Source organism: Carcharodon carcharias, chromosome 16 (genome assembly GCF_017639515.1).
Source record: "Carcharodon carcharias isolate sCarCar2 chromosome 16, sCarCar2.pri, whole genome shotgun sequence".
NCBI classification, from domain to species: Eukaryota; Metazoa; Chordata; class Chondrichthyes; order Lamniformes; family Lamnidae; genus Carcharodon; species Carcharodon carcharias.
Genome location: NC_054482.1, coordinates 41,577,952 through 41,597,122, shown reverse-complemented (window position 1 = coordinate 41,597,122; position 19,171 = coordinate 41,577,952). Strand labels below are relative to the sequence as shown.

The 19,171-nt window shown below is 42.7% G+C and overlaps 1 protein-coding gene across 1 annotated transcript in view; it reads left to right on the top strand.

Annotated features, from left to right (window-relative positions):
• The window catches only part of LOC121288933 (E3 ubiquitin-protein ligase COP1-like), a 98,733-nt gene extending 79,837 nt beyond the window's left edge, over positions 1 to 18,896 (top strand). Inside the window, exons 6-8 of the mRNA XM_041207801.1 lie at positions 17,658 to 17,726; positions 18,398 to 18,545; positions 18,841 to 18,896. Of these exons, the coding sequence (XP_041063735.1) occupies positions 17,658 to 17,726; positions 18,398 to 18,545; positions 18,841 to 18,896 (273 nt within the window). The remainder of the gene's footprint in view (positions 1 to 17,657; positions 17,727 to 18,397; positions 18,546 to 18,840) is intronic.
• The last annotated feature ends 275 nt before the right edge of the window (positions 18,897 to 19,171 follow it).

The following is a 19,171-nucleotide window of genomic DNA, read 5'->3' as shown; positions in this document are numbered from 1 at the left end:
CTTCAAGGTGATTTAGGCAGGTTGAACGAGTGGGCAAATACACAGCAGATGCACTGTAACATGGATAAGTATGAAGTTATCCACTTCAGCAGGAAAAAAAAATAACAGTATTTAAAAGGTGATTGGGACATGTTGATGTATAAAGGGACCTGGGTGTCCTTGTACACCAATCACTGAAAACAAGCATACACGTACAGCATGAAGTTAAGAAGGCAAATGGTAAGTTGTTGGCCTTCATTGTGAGAGGACTTGAGTACAGGAGCAAGGATGTCTTACTGCATCAGTACAGGGCCTTGATGAGACCGCACCTGGGGTATTGTGTGCAGTTTTGGTCTCCTTAGAAAGGATATACTTGCCATGGAGGGAGTGTAGCGAAGGTTCACCAGACTGATTCCTGGGATGGCAGGATTGTTGTATGAGGAGAGGTTGGGCCGACTAGGCCTGTACTCGTAGGAGTTGAGAAGAATAAGAGGGGATCTCATTAAAACATATAAAATTCTGGTAGGGCTGGACAGACTGGATGCAGGGATGATGTTTTCTCTGGCTGGGGATCTAGAACAAGGGGTCACAGTCTCAGGATATAGGCTAGACCATTTGGGGCTGAGATGAGGAAAAACTTCTTCATTCAGGGTGGTGAACATGTGGAATTCTCTACCACAGAGGTGTGTGGAGGGCAAGTCTCTGAATATATTTCAGAAGGAAATGGATAGATTCCTAGACTCTAAAGGCATCAAGACTTATAAGGAAAGCGCAGGAGCACGGTGTTGAGATAGAGGATCAGCTATGATATTGAATGGCAGAGCAGACTTGATATGCCGAATGACCTACTGTTAGGAACATATCTTTTTATTTCTGTTGGACCATTGTAAAGAACATATATTTTTAATTTTCTGTTGGACTGTGGATTAGAATTACAGTGGCTGCAGTTTGAAGGACATGTCCACTGGAACAGGATGAGAGTTATATACAATGTTGCAGTCCTGGAACAGTGTGCCTCATGAAAGACAGGATGGTGGTGGAAAGGCGTCCTGGACCAAAAGAGCTGCCTGACAGCAGCATTTTAATTGGCTCCTGACCAGGTGATCAGGGTTTTGCGTGATTGCATTGCAGAAAGCTCCTGGCCTGCAAAGACAAAGCATCCGAAATCTCTTTTCCTCACATCTCTATAACCTGCTGTTCTCTGTGGAAAGCACTGTAAAAAGGAAAAGGGGAAAAACCACTGTTAGAGACATTGAAAAGCAAGTTCTCAACCAGTGAACTAAATACTGAAAGTGCTGGAAGACCACCTTGTGTCATCAACAAGAACTGAAAGGAATTTGGAAGATATCGATCAAAATCAACCCATCAAATCCTGTCCTCTGGATTGGTGCCTCTGGATTGGTGCTATTGAACTGTTTTATCCCACCCTTAAAATGTGTATGTTTGTAGGGATTTCAGAAGGGGGTTGAGTTTAAGTTATGGTGTTAGAAGTTCATATTTTTCTTTCTTTTGCCACTGGCTAACATCAATTTGTTCAATAAACAGTTATTTGCTTAAGTTTACAAACCTGGTGCTCGTATTCTGTTAACCTAAATTAAACAGGTAGAATTGGGGCAATCTGGTGGTTTGGTCAAACTTTTCACATTTGTCGCGGATCGGGAGCAGTGTGGCTTAATATTACAGTGCATTATCCGCAGTGAGTCGTGACAAAGTTTGGGGGCTTGGGTCCAAGACATTTTGGAACAAAAGAGACCACTTGGGTGTAGATTTAGTAAGTAATAAAAGGCAAAAGGAAACGCCATGCTTGTACTGTCAAAATAAGATGGCACTGGAAACTGCTAAAGCTTTCCTGCAAGTGGGCGAGATGCCCACTGACAATTTTACAAGGGATCTCAAAAGTCAGGTTAATCCAATTGGCAAGTAAATTAAGAGTAGGATTGCCTGCCAAAGCTAGGAAGGCAGAGATAATCGAAGAGATGGCACAGCATTTGAAATCGGAAGGAACATCGGAGAGACCGAATTCTCCAAGGGGTGGTTCATTGGAATCGGCTCCAATTCAGTTACAAATTAAAACATTGGAACTAGAGGCCGAAGCAAAGGAAAGAGAAAGGGCATTCCAAAGAGAACAGGTAAAACGAGTAGAGAAAGGAAAGAGAAAGAGCATTGCAAAGGGAATAGGCAGAAAAGGAAAGAGAGGACATTTCAAAAGGAGTTAGAAATGACAAAGTTAGAAAAGGGGGGAAAGAGAAAAAGTGAGAGAATTCCAGCTTAAAATGCTGACAGTTAAAAAGAGACTTGAGTAAGTGAGGCCGGACTTATTTCCAGATCAGAACCCAATGGCGAGATGTTTAAATTCATACAAGCTCTTCCAATATTTGAGGAAAGGGATGTTGAAGCATTCTTGATTTCATTTGAGAAGATAGTTAAACAAATGAATTGGCCAAAGGAAAACTGGACATTGCCCATGTGGAGCAAATTGATGAGTAGAGCACAGGAAATTTATACTTCACTGTCAGAGGGGGATTCTAGGATTTATGATGAAAAGGGCCACTTTGAGTGCATGAGAATTGGTCCCTGAAGCATACAGACAAAAGTTTCGAAATTTAAGGAAACGGCCTGTGCAAACTTACATTGAATTTGAAAGAATTAAGCAAAATAGTTTTGACAGGTGGATAAGAGCATTAGGAGTTGAAACTATCTAAAAAGTTCTTAGACCATTCTCTTTGATGAATTTGAAAACCCCCTACCTTCTGTCATAAGAACCAATGTTGAAGACCAAAGGGTTGCAACTGCTAGACAGGCAGCAGTCATGGCTGACGATTGAGCTGATCCATAAAACTAACCTTTTTTCCATCAGCACCCATAAATTTGAAAAGGATAGAAAGTGGAGAGTGAAAGGAAGGCAAGTAGCCAGCAAGGAATGGATAGCTGGGAATACCTTGAGTTCTTCGCCCCGGATCAGGAAGGAAGGTACTGAGGGTGGAGGTGAAACTCGAAGTCTTAAGAGTTTCTATTATAATAAAGTAGGACACATTCATTAGGAGTGCTGGAAGTTGTGAAGGAAGCCCATGGGATTTATTGGAGTTCATAAGAGTGAGTCCGAAAAGGGAACTCAAAAAGAAAATGCCACAGATAAAATTGTAGCTTTAATAACAAATAAGGGTCTGAAATTAAATGCTGCTGTGAATGCAGGTGAAGTGAATAAGGTAGATGACAGATATAAAAGGTTTTTGTCTAAAGGAAAGATAGCGCCTTTTTCATCAAATGATGCAGCTAAACCCTTATGCTCAGGAGCATGTAAAGTAGCACGAGAGCACTTAAAAATTTCCCAAGCCAAGATGAAAGAATTGGCAGACGAACGTGCCACAACTAGAATGTTCCAAGCAGGAGACTAAGTATTGGTATTGTTACATTTGCAAGGTGAACCTCTGAAAGCGAAATTCAGTGGCCCCTATAAGATAGTTAGGAGAGTTAGTATAGTGACTTATCTGATAGATACTCCTGAGCGTAGGAAGAAACAACAGTTATGTCGCATAAACATATTGAAGCAATATCGCAGAGATGATGAGACACAGCAACTGTGCCAAATGGCAAGAGTAGTAGAGGATGACAGACAGTAAGGGCAAGGTAGAAGGAGAAGTAGATAGGGCCCAAAGTGAACCTCCTACAATTTGACTAACCAATACGACAATACTGGGACAGTTAGGCACTGTGTTCTCATAGTTAGAGGAAGGACCAGGGAAAGATCTAATAATGTTACTTAGTAAGTTTAAGGGAATTTGCACGGATACACCTGAATGTGCTACTTTAGCTAAACATGATGTGGATGTAGGAGACTTAGTGCCAATAAAACAACACCATTATCAGTTGAGCCCAGAAAAACAAGCTCAGTCAAAAACAGATCCAGTATATGCTGGGCAAGCAATTGATTGAGCCTAGCCAAAGTGGCTGGAGTTCACTGGCAGTGCTGGTTCCTAGGCTGGAAGAATCCACGAGATTTTGTGTAGGAAAGTGAATGTAGTAACGAGGACAGAGTCGTACCCAATTCCTCGGTTGGAAGATAGGGTTGGCAGGGCCTCATTTCTTTTTAAAATTGATCTATTGAAGGGCTACAGACAAGTACCGTTAACCTCGAGGGCTGAAGAAATATCTGCCTTTGTTATACCAAGTGGGTTGTATTAATGTCTAGTCATGCCTTTTGGGTTTAAAAATGCCTCAGCTACATCTCAGAGACATATGAATCAATTTGTAGCTGAAGTACCTAACTGGTTTATTAAGACTTTGCTGCAATATATAGTAACACATGGGAAGAACATATGAAGCAATTAGAGGACCTGTTTAAGCAATTGCAGTTGGCTGGCTTCGTCATAAATCTGGCCATAAGCGAATTTGCAAAAGCAAGGCTAACTTACCAAGGTCGCATCATCGGACAAAGGCAAGTGGTGCCAAGAGTAGCAAAAATAAACACTCTAATAGAATTTCCCATTCCTAAAACTACGAGAAATCCTGAGATTTTTGGGAATGTGTGGGTTTTAGAGGAAGTTTGTGCCTAACTTCAGCACAATAGCTTCACTTCTCACCAATTTGTTAAGAAAGCAGACAAAAATGGTATGGTCAGCAGAATGCTAAACAGCTTTTGAAAAGCTAGAGGCAATCTTAATAAATGAACTAGTGTTGGCTGCCCCTGACTTTACCAAACCTTTTAAAATGGCAATTGATGCTAGCGACTTGGGGGTAGGTGCAGTCCTATTACATGATCAATTAGGGATAGAGAAGCCGGTGGAGTACTTTTCCAAAAAACTAAATCAATATCTTAAGTAGAAAAAGAAACTCTAGCGTGTTGTTTCTCTTCAACACATTGAGGGTTATGTCTGACACAATAACAAAGAAACAGTAATCTACACTGACCATAATCCCCTGGCGCTCATTGAAAAGTTTAAACTCAAAATGCAAGACTGTTCAGATGGAGTCAGTTGTCTCAGCTATTCAATGTAAAGATTGTTCACATTGCCGGCAAAGATATGATCGTGGATGCATTATCCCAGGTGGAAAGTTAAAATAAGTTAAAGGGGTAGGAAATGCTGAAGGGGGGAGGAAGAATGAATGGAAGTAAGCCTCATGTTTTGTTGTCCATGTGTCATATACCTTGTGATGAAATGCATTTTTGAAATGGCGTTTCATCTCTTTTTAAGGAGTGGAGGCATGTAAGGAACATATCTTTTTATTTCCATTGGACTGTTGAAAAGAGCATGCCTTTTTATTTTTATGCTGGATTGTGGATTAGAATTACAATGCTGCAGTTTAAAGAACATGCCTACTGGAACAGAATGAGAGATATATACAATGTTGCATTCCTGGAAGACTGTGCTATGAAAGACAGGATGGTGCTGGAAAGGAGTCCTGGACCAAGGGAGCTGCCTGACAACAGCATTTTAATTGGATCCTGACCAGGTGACCAGGGTTATGTGGTAGCAATGCAGAAAGCTCCTGGCCTGCAAAGACAAAACATCTAAAATCTCTTTTTCTCACATCTCTATAACCTACTCTCTCTCCCTCCCTCCCCCTCTCTCCCTCCCTCCCCCTCTCTGAAGAAACTCTTGTAAAAAGGAAAAAGGGAAAACCACTATTGGAGACATGGAAAAGCAAGTTCTCAACCAATGAACTAAATACTGAAAGTGCTGGAAGACCACCTAATGTCATCAAAAAGAACTGAAAGAAATTTGGAAGATATCAATCAAAATCAACCCATCAAATCCTGTCCTCTGGATTGGTGCTTTGGAATGGTTTTATCCCACCCTTAAAATCCATGTTTTTGTGTGTCTTGTGTGTTTGTGTTTATAGGGATTTAAGAAGGGGGTAGAGTGTAAGTTATAATGTTAGAAGTTAGCAGTTCATATTTCATTCTTTTGCCAATGGTTAATGACAGTTTGTTCAATAAAAAGTTAAGTTTACAAACCTGGTGCTCGTATTCTGTTAACCTAAATTAAACAGTTGGGTAGAATTTTTTTGAAGAGGTGACCAGGTGTGTAGATGAGGGCAATACATTTGACGTAGCCTACTTGGACTTCAGCAAGGCTTTTGATAAGGTCCTGCATGGGAGACTGATAACAAAGGTAAGAGCCCATGGGATCCAAGGCAATTTGGTAAATTGAATCCAAAATTGGCTGAGTGGCAGGAAGCAGAGGATGATGGTTGAGGGGTGTTTTTGCGACTGGATGCCTATGTCCAGTGGGGTTCCACAGGGATCGGTGTTGGATCCCTTGTTTGTGGTATATATAAATGATTTAGACTTGAATGTCGGAGGGTTGATCAGTAAGTTCGCAGATGACACGAAAATCGATGGGGTGGTAAATAGTGAGGAGGTTAGCCTTAGATTACAGGAGGATATAGACGGGCTGGTCAGATGGGCTGATCAGTGGCAAATGGAATTTAGTCCAGTTAAGTGTGAGGGGATACACTTTGGGAGGACAAACAAGGCATGGGAATACACAAGTAATGATAGGACCCTAGGAAGTACCGAGGATCAGAGGGACCTTGGTGTACATGTCCACTGGTCCCTTAAGGTAGCAGGGCAGGTAGATAAGGTGGTTAAGAAGGCATTTGGAATACTTGCCTTTATTAGCCGAGGCATAGAATATAAGAGCAGAGAGGGTATGCTGGAACTGTATAAAACGGTGGTTAGGCCACAGCTAGAGTATTGCATGCAGTTCTGGAATCTGCATTATAGGAAGGATGAGATTGCAGTAGAGAGATTGCAGAGGAGATTTACCAGGATGTTGCCTGGGCTGGAGAGTTTTAGTTATGAAGAGAGTTTGGATAGACTGGGGTTATTTTACCTGGAACAGAGGAGATTGAGGAGGGACATGATTGAGGTGTATAAAATTATGAGGGGTTTGGATAGGGTGGACAGGAAGGAACTTTTCCCATTGGTGGAGGGATCAATAACCAGGGGGCATAGTTTTAAGGTAAGGGGCAGGAGGTTTAGAGGGGATGTGAGGAAGAATTTTTTCACCCAGAGGGTGATGGGAATCTGGAACACTCTGCCTGAAAGGGTGGTAGAAGCAGAAACCCTCATAACATTTAAGTATTTGGATGTGCACTTGCGATGCCACTGCATACAAGGATATATGCCTCGTGCTGGGAAATGGGATTAGAATAGCGAGGTACTTGTTTGACTGGCGCAGACTTGATGGACTGAAAGGCCTTTTCCTATGCTGTAGACCTCTATGATTCTGTTACTTAATGATGGTAGTAGCACAATAGAAACCACGATGTGGAAGGTTGAGATGAGAAATGATAAAGGCAAGAAGCCACTTGTGGGAGTGGTGTACAGGTCCCCTAACAGTATCCCCACGGTAGGACAGAGTATAAAGAGATAAATAATGGGAGCTTGTCAGAAAGAGATGACAATAGTCATGGGAGATTTTAATCTACATATAGACTGGAAAAATAGGATAGGCAAAGATCGCGTAGATGAGGAGCTCAGAGAATTTTTTTGGGATACTTTCTGAGAACAACGTGTTCTGGAGCCAGCCAGAGAGCGGGCTATACCAGACCTGGTATTGTGCATTGAGGTAGAATTAATTAGTGACCATGTGGTGAAGGGGCCCCCAGGAACAGCAATCATAACATGATTGAATTTTATGTTCAGTTTGAGGGAGAGAAGAGTAGGTCCAAGACAAGTAATTTAAACTCAAACAAGGACAATTATGAGGGCATGAAAGCAGAGCTAGCTAAAGTGAACTGGCAAATTAAGTTAAAGGATAGGTCAATAGAGATGCAGTGGCAGACATTTAAAGAGACATTTCAGAATATGCTCCAACGAGAAAGAAAAATTCCAAGGGGAGGACTCAACATTGAGGTTGATTTAAAAAGTTAAGGACAGTCTCAAACTTAAAAAGCATATAACTTTGCAAAGATGTGTGGTAGGTTTGAAGATTGGGCAGGATATGAAAAACAGCAAAGAATTATTATAAGATTGCTAAGGAGGAAAAAATTAGAGTACAAGAGAAAACTAGTTAGAAATACAAATATGGAAAATAAGCCTCTCTCGATATTTAATAAGGAATGAGTTAACAAAGTGAATGTTGGCCCTATAGAAAGTGAGTCTGGGGAATTAGTAATGGAAAATAAGAGATGGCAGATGAATTGAACTGGTATTTTGCATCGGTCTTCACTATGAGGCTGCAAGTAACAGCCCAGGATTAGCTATAAAACAGGAGCTTCAAGGGAGGAACTCAAAATTGCAGTTACCACGGAAGTGGTACTAAGCAAATTGTTGGAGCTGCAGGCTGATAAGTCCCCAGGTCCTGATGGACTTCACCCTCAGGTCTTAAATTAAGTGGCGAGTGAGATTGTTGATGTGTTAATTTTAATTTTCCAAAATTCTCTAGATTTGGGAAAGGTACTGTTAGATTGGGAAATAGCAGATGTTACTCCTTTATTCAAAAGGGGAGGGAAGCAGAAAGCATGAAACCACAGGCCAGTTAGCTTAACATCGATCATAGGGAAAATGTTAGAAGCTATTATAAAGATGTTATAAGAGGGTAGCTAAATTTGGAAATGACTTGTGAAGCGGACATGAGGTTGCAGACAGATATAGATAGGTTGAGTGGGCAAAATCTGGCAGATGGAGCATAATGTAGGAAAATGTGAAGTTTTCACTTTGGCTGGAAGAATAAAAAAAACAGCATTACTTAAATGAAGGACAGCTGCAGAATTCCAAGGTGCAGAGGGATCTAGGTGTTCTAGTGCTCAATGGACAAGAAGTTAGTTAGTTTGCAGGTACATCAAGCAATTAAGAAGGCTAATGGAATGCTATCCTTTTATATGAGAAGAATTGAACATAAAAATAAGAATGTTATGCTTCAGTTATACAGGGCATTGGTGAGACTACATCTAACATACTGTGTGCAGCTTTGGTCTCCTTATTTAAGGAATGAAGCAAATGCATTGGCAGTGGTTCAGAGTAGGTTTACTAGATTGATACCTGGAATAAGTGGGTTATCTTATGAGGAAAGGTTAGACAGAGTGGGCTTGTTTCCACTGGAGAGAGGTGTGACTTGATTGAAGTATATAAGATCCTGAACGATATTGACAAGGTCGATGTGAAAAGGATGTTTCCTCTGGTACATCCTGGACTGATGAGTCCAGAACTAGGGAATAATGTTTGAAAATTAGAGATGAGGAGAATTTTTTTCTGAGGGTTGTGCGACTTTCAAACTCACTGCCTCAAAAGGTATCGGAGGCGGGGTCATTGAATATTTTTAAGGCGGGGTAGATAGATTCTTGTGAGGCGAGGGAATCAACGGTTATCGGGATAGATGGGAATGTGGAATTCAAAACACAAACAGATCAGCCATGATCTTATTGAATAGCAGAGCAGGCTCGGGGGGGCCAGGTGGCCGCCGCCTCCTATTTCATATGTTCATAACTTCTGAGGGTAGAGTGTCTTCCTCTAAAGGCAGCGGAATTAGAGTCTTTGAACATCTTGAAGGCTGAGCTAGGTAGATTCTTGATTAACAATGGGGTGAAAGCTTATCGGGGTAGGTAGGAATGTGGAAGTGAGGTTACAGTCAGATCAGCTAGAGGATTCAAGTGGCCAATACCTCCAAATTTCTATGTTTGTATGTTTGGAAGGTGCTGTCGAATAAGCCTTGGTGAATTGTTGCAGTGCATCTTGTAGATGGTACATACTGGGTGGAGGGATTGAATGTTTAAGGTGGTGTTCGGGTGCCAATCAAGCGGGCCCCTTTGTCCTGGATGGTGACAAGCTTCTTGAGTGCTGTTGGAGCTGCACTCATCCAGGCAAATGGTGAGTATTCCATCACACTCCTGACTTGTTCCTTGTAGATGATGAACAAATTTTGGAGAGTCAGGTGTTGAGTTACTCATCACAGGATTCCAAGCCTCTGATCTGCTCTTGTAGCCACAGTATTTATATGGCTAGCCCAATTCATTTTCTGGTCAGTGGTAACCCCAGGATGTTGATAGTGAGGGATTCATCGGTGGTAATGCCATTGAATGTCATGGGGTGATGGTTAAATTCTCTCTTGTTGGAGATGGTCATTGCTTGGCGCTTGTGTGGCGTGAATGTTATTTGCCACTTGTCAGCCCAAGCCTGAATATTGTCCAGTTCTTGCTGCATTTGGACATGGACTGCATCAGCATCTGAGGAAAACAAAAACAGAATTACCTGGAAAAACTCAGCAGGTCTGGCAGCATCGGCGGAGAAGAAAAGAGTTGACGTTTCGAGTCCTTATGACCCTTCGACAGAACTTGAGTTCGAGTCCAAGAAAGAGTTGAAATATAAGCTGGTTTAAGGTGTGTGTGTGTGTGTGTGTGTGTGTGTGTGTGTGTGTGTGTGGGGGGGGAGAGAGAGAGAGAGAGAGACACCTTAAACCAGCTTATATTTCAACTCTTTCTTGGACTCGAACTCAAGTTCTGTCGAAGGGTCATGAGGACTCGAAACGTCAACTCTTTTCTTCTCCGCCAATGCTGCCAGACCTGCTGAGTTTTTCCAGGTAATTCTGTTTTTGTTTTGGATTTCCAGCATCCGCAGTTTTTTTGTTTTTATCTCAGCATTTGAGGAGTTGTGAATGGTGCTGAATATTGTGCAATCATCAGCGAACATCCCCACTTCTGACCTTATGATGGAAGGAAGGTCATTGATGAAACAGCAATTAGGGATGGGCAATAAACGTTGGCCTAGCCAACCCGTAAATGAATTTTAAAAAAGCTGAAGATGGTTGGGCTGAGAACACTCCCCTGAGGAACTCCTGCAGTTAAGTCCTGGGACTGAGATGACTGACCTCCAACAACCACACCTATCTTCCTTTGTGCTAGGTATGACTGCAACCAGCGGAGTGTTTTCCCCCGATTTCTATTGACTCCAGTTTTGCCAGGGCTCCTTGATGCCACACTCAGTCAAACGCAGCCTTGATTTCGGGGGCAGTCACTCTCACCTCACCTTGGGAGTTCAGCTCTTTTGTCCATGTTTGAACCAAGGCTGTAATGTGGTCAGGAGCTGAGTGGCCCTGGTGGAACTGAAACTAAGCATTAGTGAGCAGGTTATTGCTGAGGAAGTGCTGCTTGATAGCACTGTTGACAATACCTTGCATCCAAGAATCCAAGAAAGGAAAGATAAGTTACCTTTTAAAATCAGAAGTTTGGGACTTCGGTGACTGGGAGCTACAGTTCCAAATATGCCTCAATGATTTCTGCGAACGTGCTGGCCCATGCATGTTCTTTTTTACGATCTTCGGGTTCTGCAAGTGTTGGCTGGAGAATGGTCGCATTTCTTGGTGTTAAGCTGCTAAGTGGCCTTGCGCTTGTGCGCAGATCGATCTTTTTCAGTTTTTTTGATTTGAAGCTATCCCTACGCTTGCGCAGAAGGGAAAGAAAACCTCAAAAGTGAAACAGCAAGACAAAGGGGTCAGGTGACCCAGAAGAGAACGTCATTCTGCAGAAGATGCCAGAAGAAGTTGGACACGAGAGTGGAAGCTTCAGGGGGCAGGTCCAAAAGGAGAGAAGAAAGTTCCAAAAAACCAGGGATTGGGACAGGGAGAGCTCCCAAGAAGACAGTCAAGCCTAGGAACAAAGACAGGTCCTGTTCAGTTGAATTGAAAGTAAACAGCAGAAGAAAAGGCTCCAAGTTAAAAAGACAGAGTTGCAGGAAGCAGACTTAAAAACAAGTAGGCTTGTGAGAAGCCAGATGATCCGCGGAGACAACCCAAGGTTGGTGACTTACTATGGGTCTGTGCAGCAGTGATATCTGTTGGCGTGCCTGGGTGTGCATGGACAGTGAAAATTTAATGCACATGGCGATTCGGAGGCTAGGAACAGGAAGCAGAGATCGAAATCTTGGAGGTGGATCCTGGTTCAAGGCGTCCAAGTGAAAGCATTGTTTGGGAGAAGATTCAAAGGTGGGTTCTTAGAGTGTGAAGATTAGGAATCCTCGTGAAAGACAGGGTTAAGTGAGACTGCTTGGCTCACTGTGTGATGAGCATCCGGGAGAGGCGGTGGTGGGGTGGGGGAGTTGATGAGAGATCCACAGAAGTTGCTTTGATGGCCTCTGTCACTTAGTTTCGGAGTATAAATATCCAACCACGATTTGCCTATTAGTTTATGGACTGTATACTTACTGTGAACATTATAGCATAAGATGGATTTTGTAACTTGTTCTATTCTTATGAATCTGTATATTTCTGTATAGTTGTGGGTGAAAGAATAATGTAATGTAGTTTTTCATTGTTTAATAAATGTTTCACTCTTTTGTTAGAGGTTCATCAACAGACCTCTGTGACTCCTCTCCACGTTTCTAAACAAAAAAAATAAAAGTTAGGATTTACCAAGCCGTTATTCACCCTGGGATCTGACTTGACCAGTAGTAACATCAACTGGAATCATAACACTTTGCTCATGATTGGCTTGGCCAGCTTGTTCAGCAGTGGTGCTGTAGTACCACTCTTGATAATAAACATTGAAGTCCTCCCACCTGAGTACATTCTGTGCCCTTGCCACCCTCAGTGCTTCTTCAAAGTATTCAACATGGAGGAGCACTAATTCATCAGACGAGGGCAGTAGGTGGAAACCAACCAGAGGTTTCCTTGTGCATATTTGACCTGATGGCATCAATCAATATGGGGTCTGGAGTCGATGTTAAGGATACCCAGAGCCACTGCTTCCTGGCTGTATGCCATTGTGCTCCCATCTCCAGTGGGCCTGCCCTGTCAGTGGAACAGGTCACACCCAGGATAATGATGGAGGAGTCCTGGACATAGGCTGTGAGGTATGATTCCATGAGGATGACTATGTCAGGTTGTTGCTCGACTAGTCTGTGAGATAGCTCTCCCAAATTGGCTGAAGCCTCTGGATGTTAGTAAGGAGGATTTTGCAGGGTGGACTGGGCTTGGTGTGCTGTTATTGTTTCTGGTACCTAGGTTGATACAGGTAGTCCACTCTTTGATTCCTTTTTTATTAATTCATTCATGGGATGTGGGCTTCGCTGGCTGGGCCAGCATTTATTGCCCATCCCTAGTTGCCCTTGAAAAGGTGGTGGTGAGCTGCCTTTTTGAACCTCTTCAGTTCATGTGGTGTAGATACATCCACAGTGCTGTTAAGGAGGGAGTTCCAGGATTTTGACCCAGTGACATTGAAGGAATGGTGATATATTTCCAAGTCAGGATGGTGAATGACTTGGAGGGGAACTTGCAGGTTGTTGTGTTCCCATCTATCTGTTGCCCATATCCTTTCAGATGATAATGGTCGTGGGTTTGGAAGGTGCTGTTTAAGGAGCCTTGGCGAATTCCTGCAGTGCACCTTGTAAATGGTACACACTGCTGCTACTGTTCATCAGTGGTGGAGGGAGCAAATGTTTGTGGATGTGGTGCCAATCAAGCAGCTGCTTTGTCCTGGACGGTGTGCAGCTTCTTGAGTGTTGTGGGAGCTGCACTCATCCAGACAAATGGGGAGTATTCCATCACACTCCTGACTTGTGCCTTGTAGTTGGTGGACAGGCTTTGGGGATTCGGGGGCGAATTACTCATCACATGATTCCTAGCTTCTGACCTGTTCTTGTAGCTAAACTATTTATACAGCTAGTCCAGTTCATTTTCTGGTCACTGGTATCCCCCAGGATAGTGGAGGATTCAGTGATGGTAATGCCATTGAACATGGGGCAATGGTTGGATTCTCTCTTGTTGGACATGTCATTGCCTGACCATTGTGTGGCATGAATGTTACTTGCCACTTGTCAGCCCAAGCCTGGATATTGTCCAGGTCTTGCTGCATTTGAACATGGACTGCTTTATTTTCTACATTTCTGTAGCTGTTTGACATAACTGAGTGATGTGCTCGGCCCTTTCTGATGGCAGTTAGGAGTCAACCATGTTACTGTGGGTCCAGACCAGGTAAGAGAGTAGATTTCCTTCCGTAAAGGACATTAGTGAACCAGTTGGGTCTTTAATACAAAATGTTAAGTTTCATCATTTTCTTATTCCAGATTTATTAATTAATTGAATACAAATTCCCCTAGCTGCTCTGGTGGGTTTTGAACTCATGTCTCTAGAGCCTCTGGGTTATTAGTCCAGTAACATTATCACCATACTACCATCTATTGAGGTTCCACAAACAGCAATGTGATTCCCATGCAGTCGGTTGTTTGCAGTAATGTTGATTGTTGGTGCATCTTGGCAAGGACATTGGGATTGCTCTTCTTTCAAAATAGTGCCATGGGAACTTTGCTGAGAGAGCAGGCGAGGCTTTGCTTTAATATTTTATCTGAAAAAGCAGCACTCTAAAAGTGCCCCACTCACTCATTTACTGCGCTGGAGTGTCAATCTTGATTTTTGAGCTGAAGTCTCTGGAGTGAACTCAACTTTTTGAGGAAGAGTGCTGCCAACTGTGGTACAGCTGACAACGTTAGAAAGACCAGTACCGGATTTTCCTTCTCTACCAGAGGGCACAGATCTAAAATTATTGACAAAAGAATCAGAGGTGGCATGAGGAAAATGGTTTTACACAGTAAGTTGTTGTGATCTGGAATGCACTGCCTGAAAGGCTTCTGAAAGTAAATTCAGTAATATTCAAAAGGCAATTGGCACCGGCAAGAGCAAGTGAGTGGGAGTAATCTGATGGCTCTAAGAGAGAACCAGGTATGATGGACCGAATGGCCTCTGCTGTGTGCTTTATCTCAGCAGCCCTCTCACCTTGTACCCACTAAACTTCAGTTCATCCAAAACTCCATCCATATTCGATTTCGCACCAAGTCCCACTCACCCATTACCCCATTGCCTGCTGATCTACATTGACTTGGCGTCTGGCCATGCTTTCATTTTAAAATTTTTATTCCTGTGTTCAAATCGTAAATTCAGAGTCATTTACGGCACAAAATGAGCCCATTTGGCTCATCACGCTATTGCTGGCTCTCCAGGGAGCAATCCAGTCAGTTCCATTTCCCTGTAACCTTTTAAGTTTATTTCCCTGAAGTTCCCATCCAATTTCCTGTTGAAATTATTCGTCGTCTCTGCTTCCATCCCCCTCGTGGACAGCAAGTTCCAGGTCATCACTGCTCGCTGTGTAAACAAGTTCTTCCTCACATTCCCCCTGTATGTCTTGTTCAAAACCTTAAGTCTGTGTCCCCCAGTCTTTGTACCATCAGCCAATGGGAACAGCTTTTCTTTGTCGACCTTATCTAAACCTGTCCTAATCTTATATCCCTCTATTAAATCTCCTCTCAAACTCCTTTGCTCCAAGGAGAACAACCCCAGCTTCTCCAACCTAACCTTGTAACTAAAATCCCTCATCCCTGGAACCATTCTGGTAAATCTCCTCTGCACCCTCTCAAGGACCCTCACATCATTCCTAAAGTGTGGTGTCCAGTTCTGGTCATGTTCTAGTTGTGGCCTAACCAGAGCTTTATAAAGGTTTAGCATAACTTCCCTGCTTATGTACCCAATACCTCTGCTTATGAAGCACAATCCCATCTGCTTTACTAACCGCACTCTCCATATGTCCTGTTACCTTCAAAGATCAATGCCCATGAGCCCCCAGATCTCTCTCTCCCACACACTCTTTACAATTGTGTCATTTGGTCTATATTGCCTCTCTCTAGCCCTTCTGCCAAAATGCATCACCTCACACTTCTCTCTATTAAAATCCAGCTGCCCATTCTGCTAGTCTGTCTATGTCCTGTCACAGTCAATTGGAATCATCCTCACTGTTTGCCACTCCTCCTGGTTTTGTATTGTGGCAAATTTTGAAATTTTACTCTCTATTCCAATATCCAAGTCATTTATGCAGTGAAAAAAACCCCAGTAAATACTTCCTCCAGGCTGAAAAAGCATTTGCCACAATTTGCTGCTTTTCTGTCCTTAAGCTAATATTTAATTAAAGCCATTCCAGGAGCCTCAATTGCATTTTATGTGGTACTTTGTCAAAGACTTTGGTAAAATCCTTATAGATAACATCCACAATATTCCCTTCTTCAACCTTCTCTGTTACTTCATCATCAAGTTCAATTAGATGAGCCAAACAGGATCTGCTTTTTACAAAGCTCCCCATTGCATTTTCTATGCCAGTCAGAGTCAACTTGCCAACCAGTTAGCATCCTCTTCTGTGGTATAAATTGTTGGAATCATTTGAAATTTGGCATTCTTGCATTTGCCCTGATGAATGCAAGACAAAAAGCTTCAGTAAAATGTGTCTCTCTTCAATATTTTACAAATCTCTGCTGGCTCTCCTGATTTTTTCCCATAATTATTGTTTCTAAAACTTCATCCACCACTGATGTTAAATTGACTGGCCTGTAGCCACCTTCTCAATAAGTATGTAACATTTGCCACTCTCCAATCTTCTGACTCTTTCCCCATACCTAGGGAAGATTTTGGCAAGCCCTTCCACTAGCTCCAACCCCACTTCACTTCACAATCTGGGTTAAAGCCACCTGAACCAGGTGACTTACCCACTTTTATTCATTCCACAAGCCTTTTCAGCACAGCCACCACCTCCTCAATTTACCTCTACTGTCTCGTTTCTCCCAATATGTCATCAGCATCCTCTTCCTTACCTCTAATCTCCTCCTATGTCTCAGATTTCCCCAATTCTAGCCTCTTGCACATCCCCTATTCTAATCACTCAACTATTGGCTTCTGAAGAGCTGGAATTTGCTTACTAACTCTCTTCATCTAGTTGTCCTCCATCAAGAAGTCACTTAAAACCTTCCTCGTTGACCAAATTTTTGATCACCTGCCCTATTCTCCTTATGAGATTCAGTTTAATATTTTGCTTGATAATGTTCCTGTGAAAAGTTTTGGATCATTCTGTTACATTAAAGTGTTACATATAGGGAAGTTGTTGCATAGTTAAAAACTGTAAATCCCATTCTGATGAACAATTCTGATACGGTTCCAAATCACGATGCACAAAGACCTGAATATTAAGGGGTTCTGTGATTGAGGTGTTTGAAGTGATATTGTTTTTGATGGTGTTGATACAGACAGAAACTTGTCTCTGCTGGAGAAATCCAGAACCAGGGTCAAAACCTTACAATTAGAATTAGGCCGCTGAGGAAAAGGATTAAGCACTTTGCAACCCAAAATCGTGTGAAAATTTGGAATTTTCCCAAAAGCTGGGAGTCAATTGAAATTTTCAAAGCTGAGATGGATAAAGGAAGGGAAATGATGCGAAGGCAGATTGGTGGAATAGAAACATTGCTGGGAATATTCAGGAATAGCAGGTCAGGCAGCATCTGCCGAGAGAAAATCAGTGTTCTGACGAAAGTTCACTGACCTGATGTGTTAACTCTCTCTCCATTGATGCTGCCTGACCTGAGTGTTTCCGTTATTTTCTAATCTTACTTCAGATTTCCAGCACCTGTAGCATTGAACTTCGGCAGGTACTGTAAATGGAGTTGAGTTACAGATGAGGCATAACCTAATGGGATGGCAGAGCAGGCTCAAGGGACTGAAAAGCCACTTCCTGTTCCCTTTGGCCAACTTGTCTGTTTGGCTTAGTGCTGCATTCATCCTGTAGAGTGCTGAGGCAGTTCGGTCCACCTTACAGTGCCCTCAATCCGAATGTAAACCTCGTAAGCAGTGCAACGACAGGACCATTGGGCATTGAAAGGTGATATGTAAATGGGTGTTGCCATTTGTAACATCTACATCTTTGTTATTTAGGAATCGCAGGCAGCCCAGCTGCAGATCCTAATGGAATTTCTTCAGGAAGCAAAAAGGAATAAGAAGGAGGTTGGTTTGATGTATATTTTATATATTATACCTCTTATTTCCGGTGAGCTTGCGCGTTTGAAGGCTAGATTGAGATAAAGTCTACAAACAGTTCTTGCTCCCACATGTCAGCGTGGCTCAGTGGGTAATGCTCCCTGTCCTCTAAGTCAAAAGGCTACTGCATCAAGTCCCACTCTAGAAACTTCAGCACAAGAAGCTAGGCTGATACTCGCAGCGACAGAGGTGCAATCTTTTCGATAAGAGATTAAACTAAGGCCGTATCTGCCCCCTTGGGTGGACATCAAGGTTCCCACAGCCACCAATGCAAAAAAGAGCAGGAAACCAAAACTTATCACTCAGCTAAAACAACTTAAAAAAAAAAATCTCAATTCACAGTGCTCTTAGTGGAATCCTGCTGTGCCCAATTTGCCAGTGACTACACGTCAAAACTACCTCATTGGCTGAAAAGCACTTTAGGACAGTCTGGGATGGTGCAAAGCACTGTGCAGATCCCAGCTTTTTTGTGTCCAAGTGGGGGATTGTGTGACTGTATGGGGATGGCGAGGCCTGTACCTGGAGGCGAGGCCGCGAGGTGTGGGAGCAGGGGCAGTACTGGAAACAGAATTGTTGAAGGGAATTTATATCCATGGAGATTATTGCCTGGTTTAACCGCCTCTGATTTCTTTTCACAGCAACTGGACCAGTTACAGAAGGAGCTGAATGTTCTTGAGGAAGACATAAAACGAGTGGAGGTTTGTACAATTGGCTCATTGATGAGATCACATCTGGACTGTGTACAGTTTTGGTCTCCTTATTTAAGAAAAGACATAAATGCATTAGAAGCAGCCCAAAGAAGGTTCACTCAACTGACCATTGGGATTGGTATTGGTGGGGTGAGTCATCTTTTGAGGAAAGGTGAGATAGGCTGGGCCTCTTTCCAGTGGAGTTTAGAAGAATGATAGGCAATATTATTGAAAAATATAAGCTCCTGAGGGGGCTTAACAGGGTGGATGTTGTCCTTGTGAAAGAGACTAGAACAAGGGTACACAGATTAAAAATAAGGATGCACTAATTTAAGATGGAGAGAAGAAAGTTTCTGTTGAGAGTTGTAAATCTTTGGAACCCTCTTCCCCAGAGAGCAGTGTAGGCAACGTCACTCTATTTTCAATGCAGAGATACATAGATTCTTGATTAACAAGGGAATCAAAGGATATTGGGGTAAGTGGGATGTGGAATTGAGGCCACAATTGGATCAGCCATGATCTTATTGACTGGCGGAGCAGGCTTGAGTGACCAATTGGCCTACTCCAGCTCCTAGCTAGTATATTCCGATGATGGATTTGTGAAGGAGTTTCCAGTTTTCATGGAAAAACCAGCCAGTTCATACAAATAGGCGTCACTGCTCATACTGCAGTACAGGGAGGGCCTGGGAGAGACAGAGGGTGTAGGGTCTCGCAGAGAGTGAA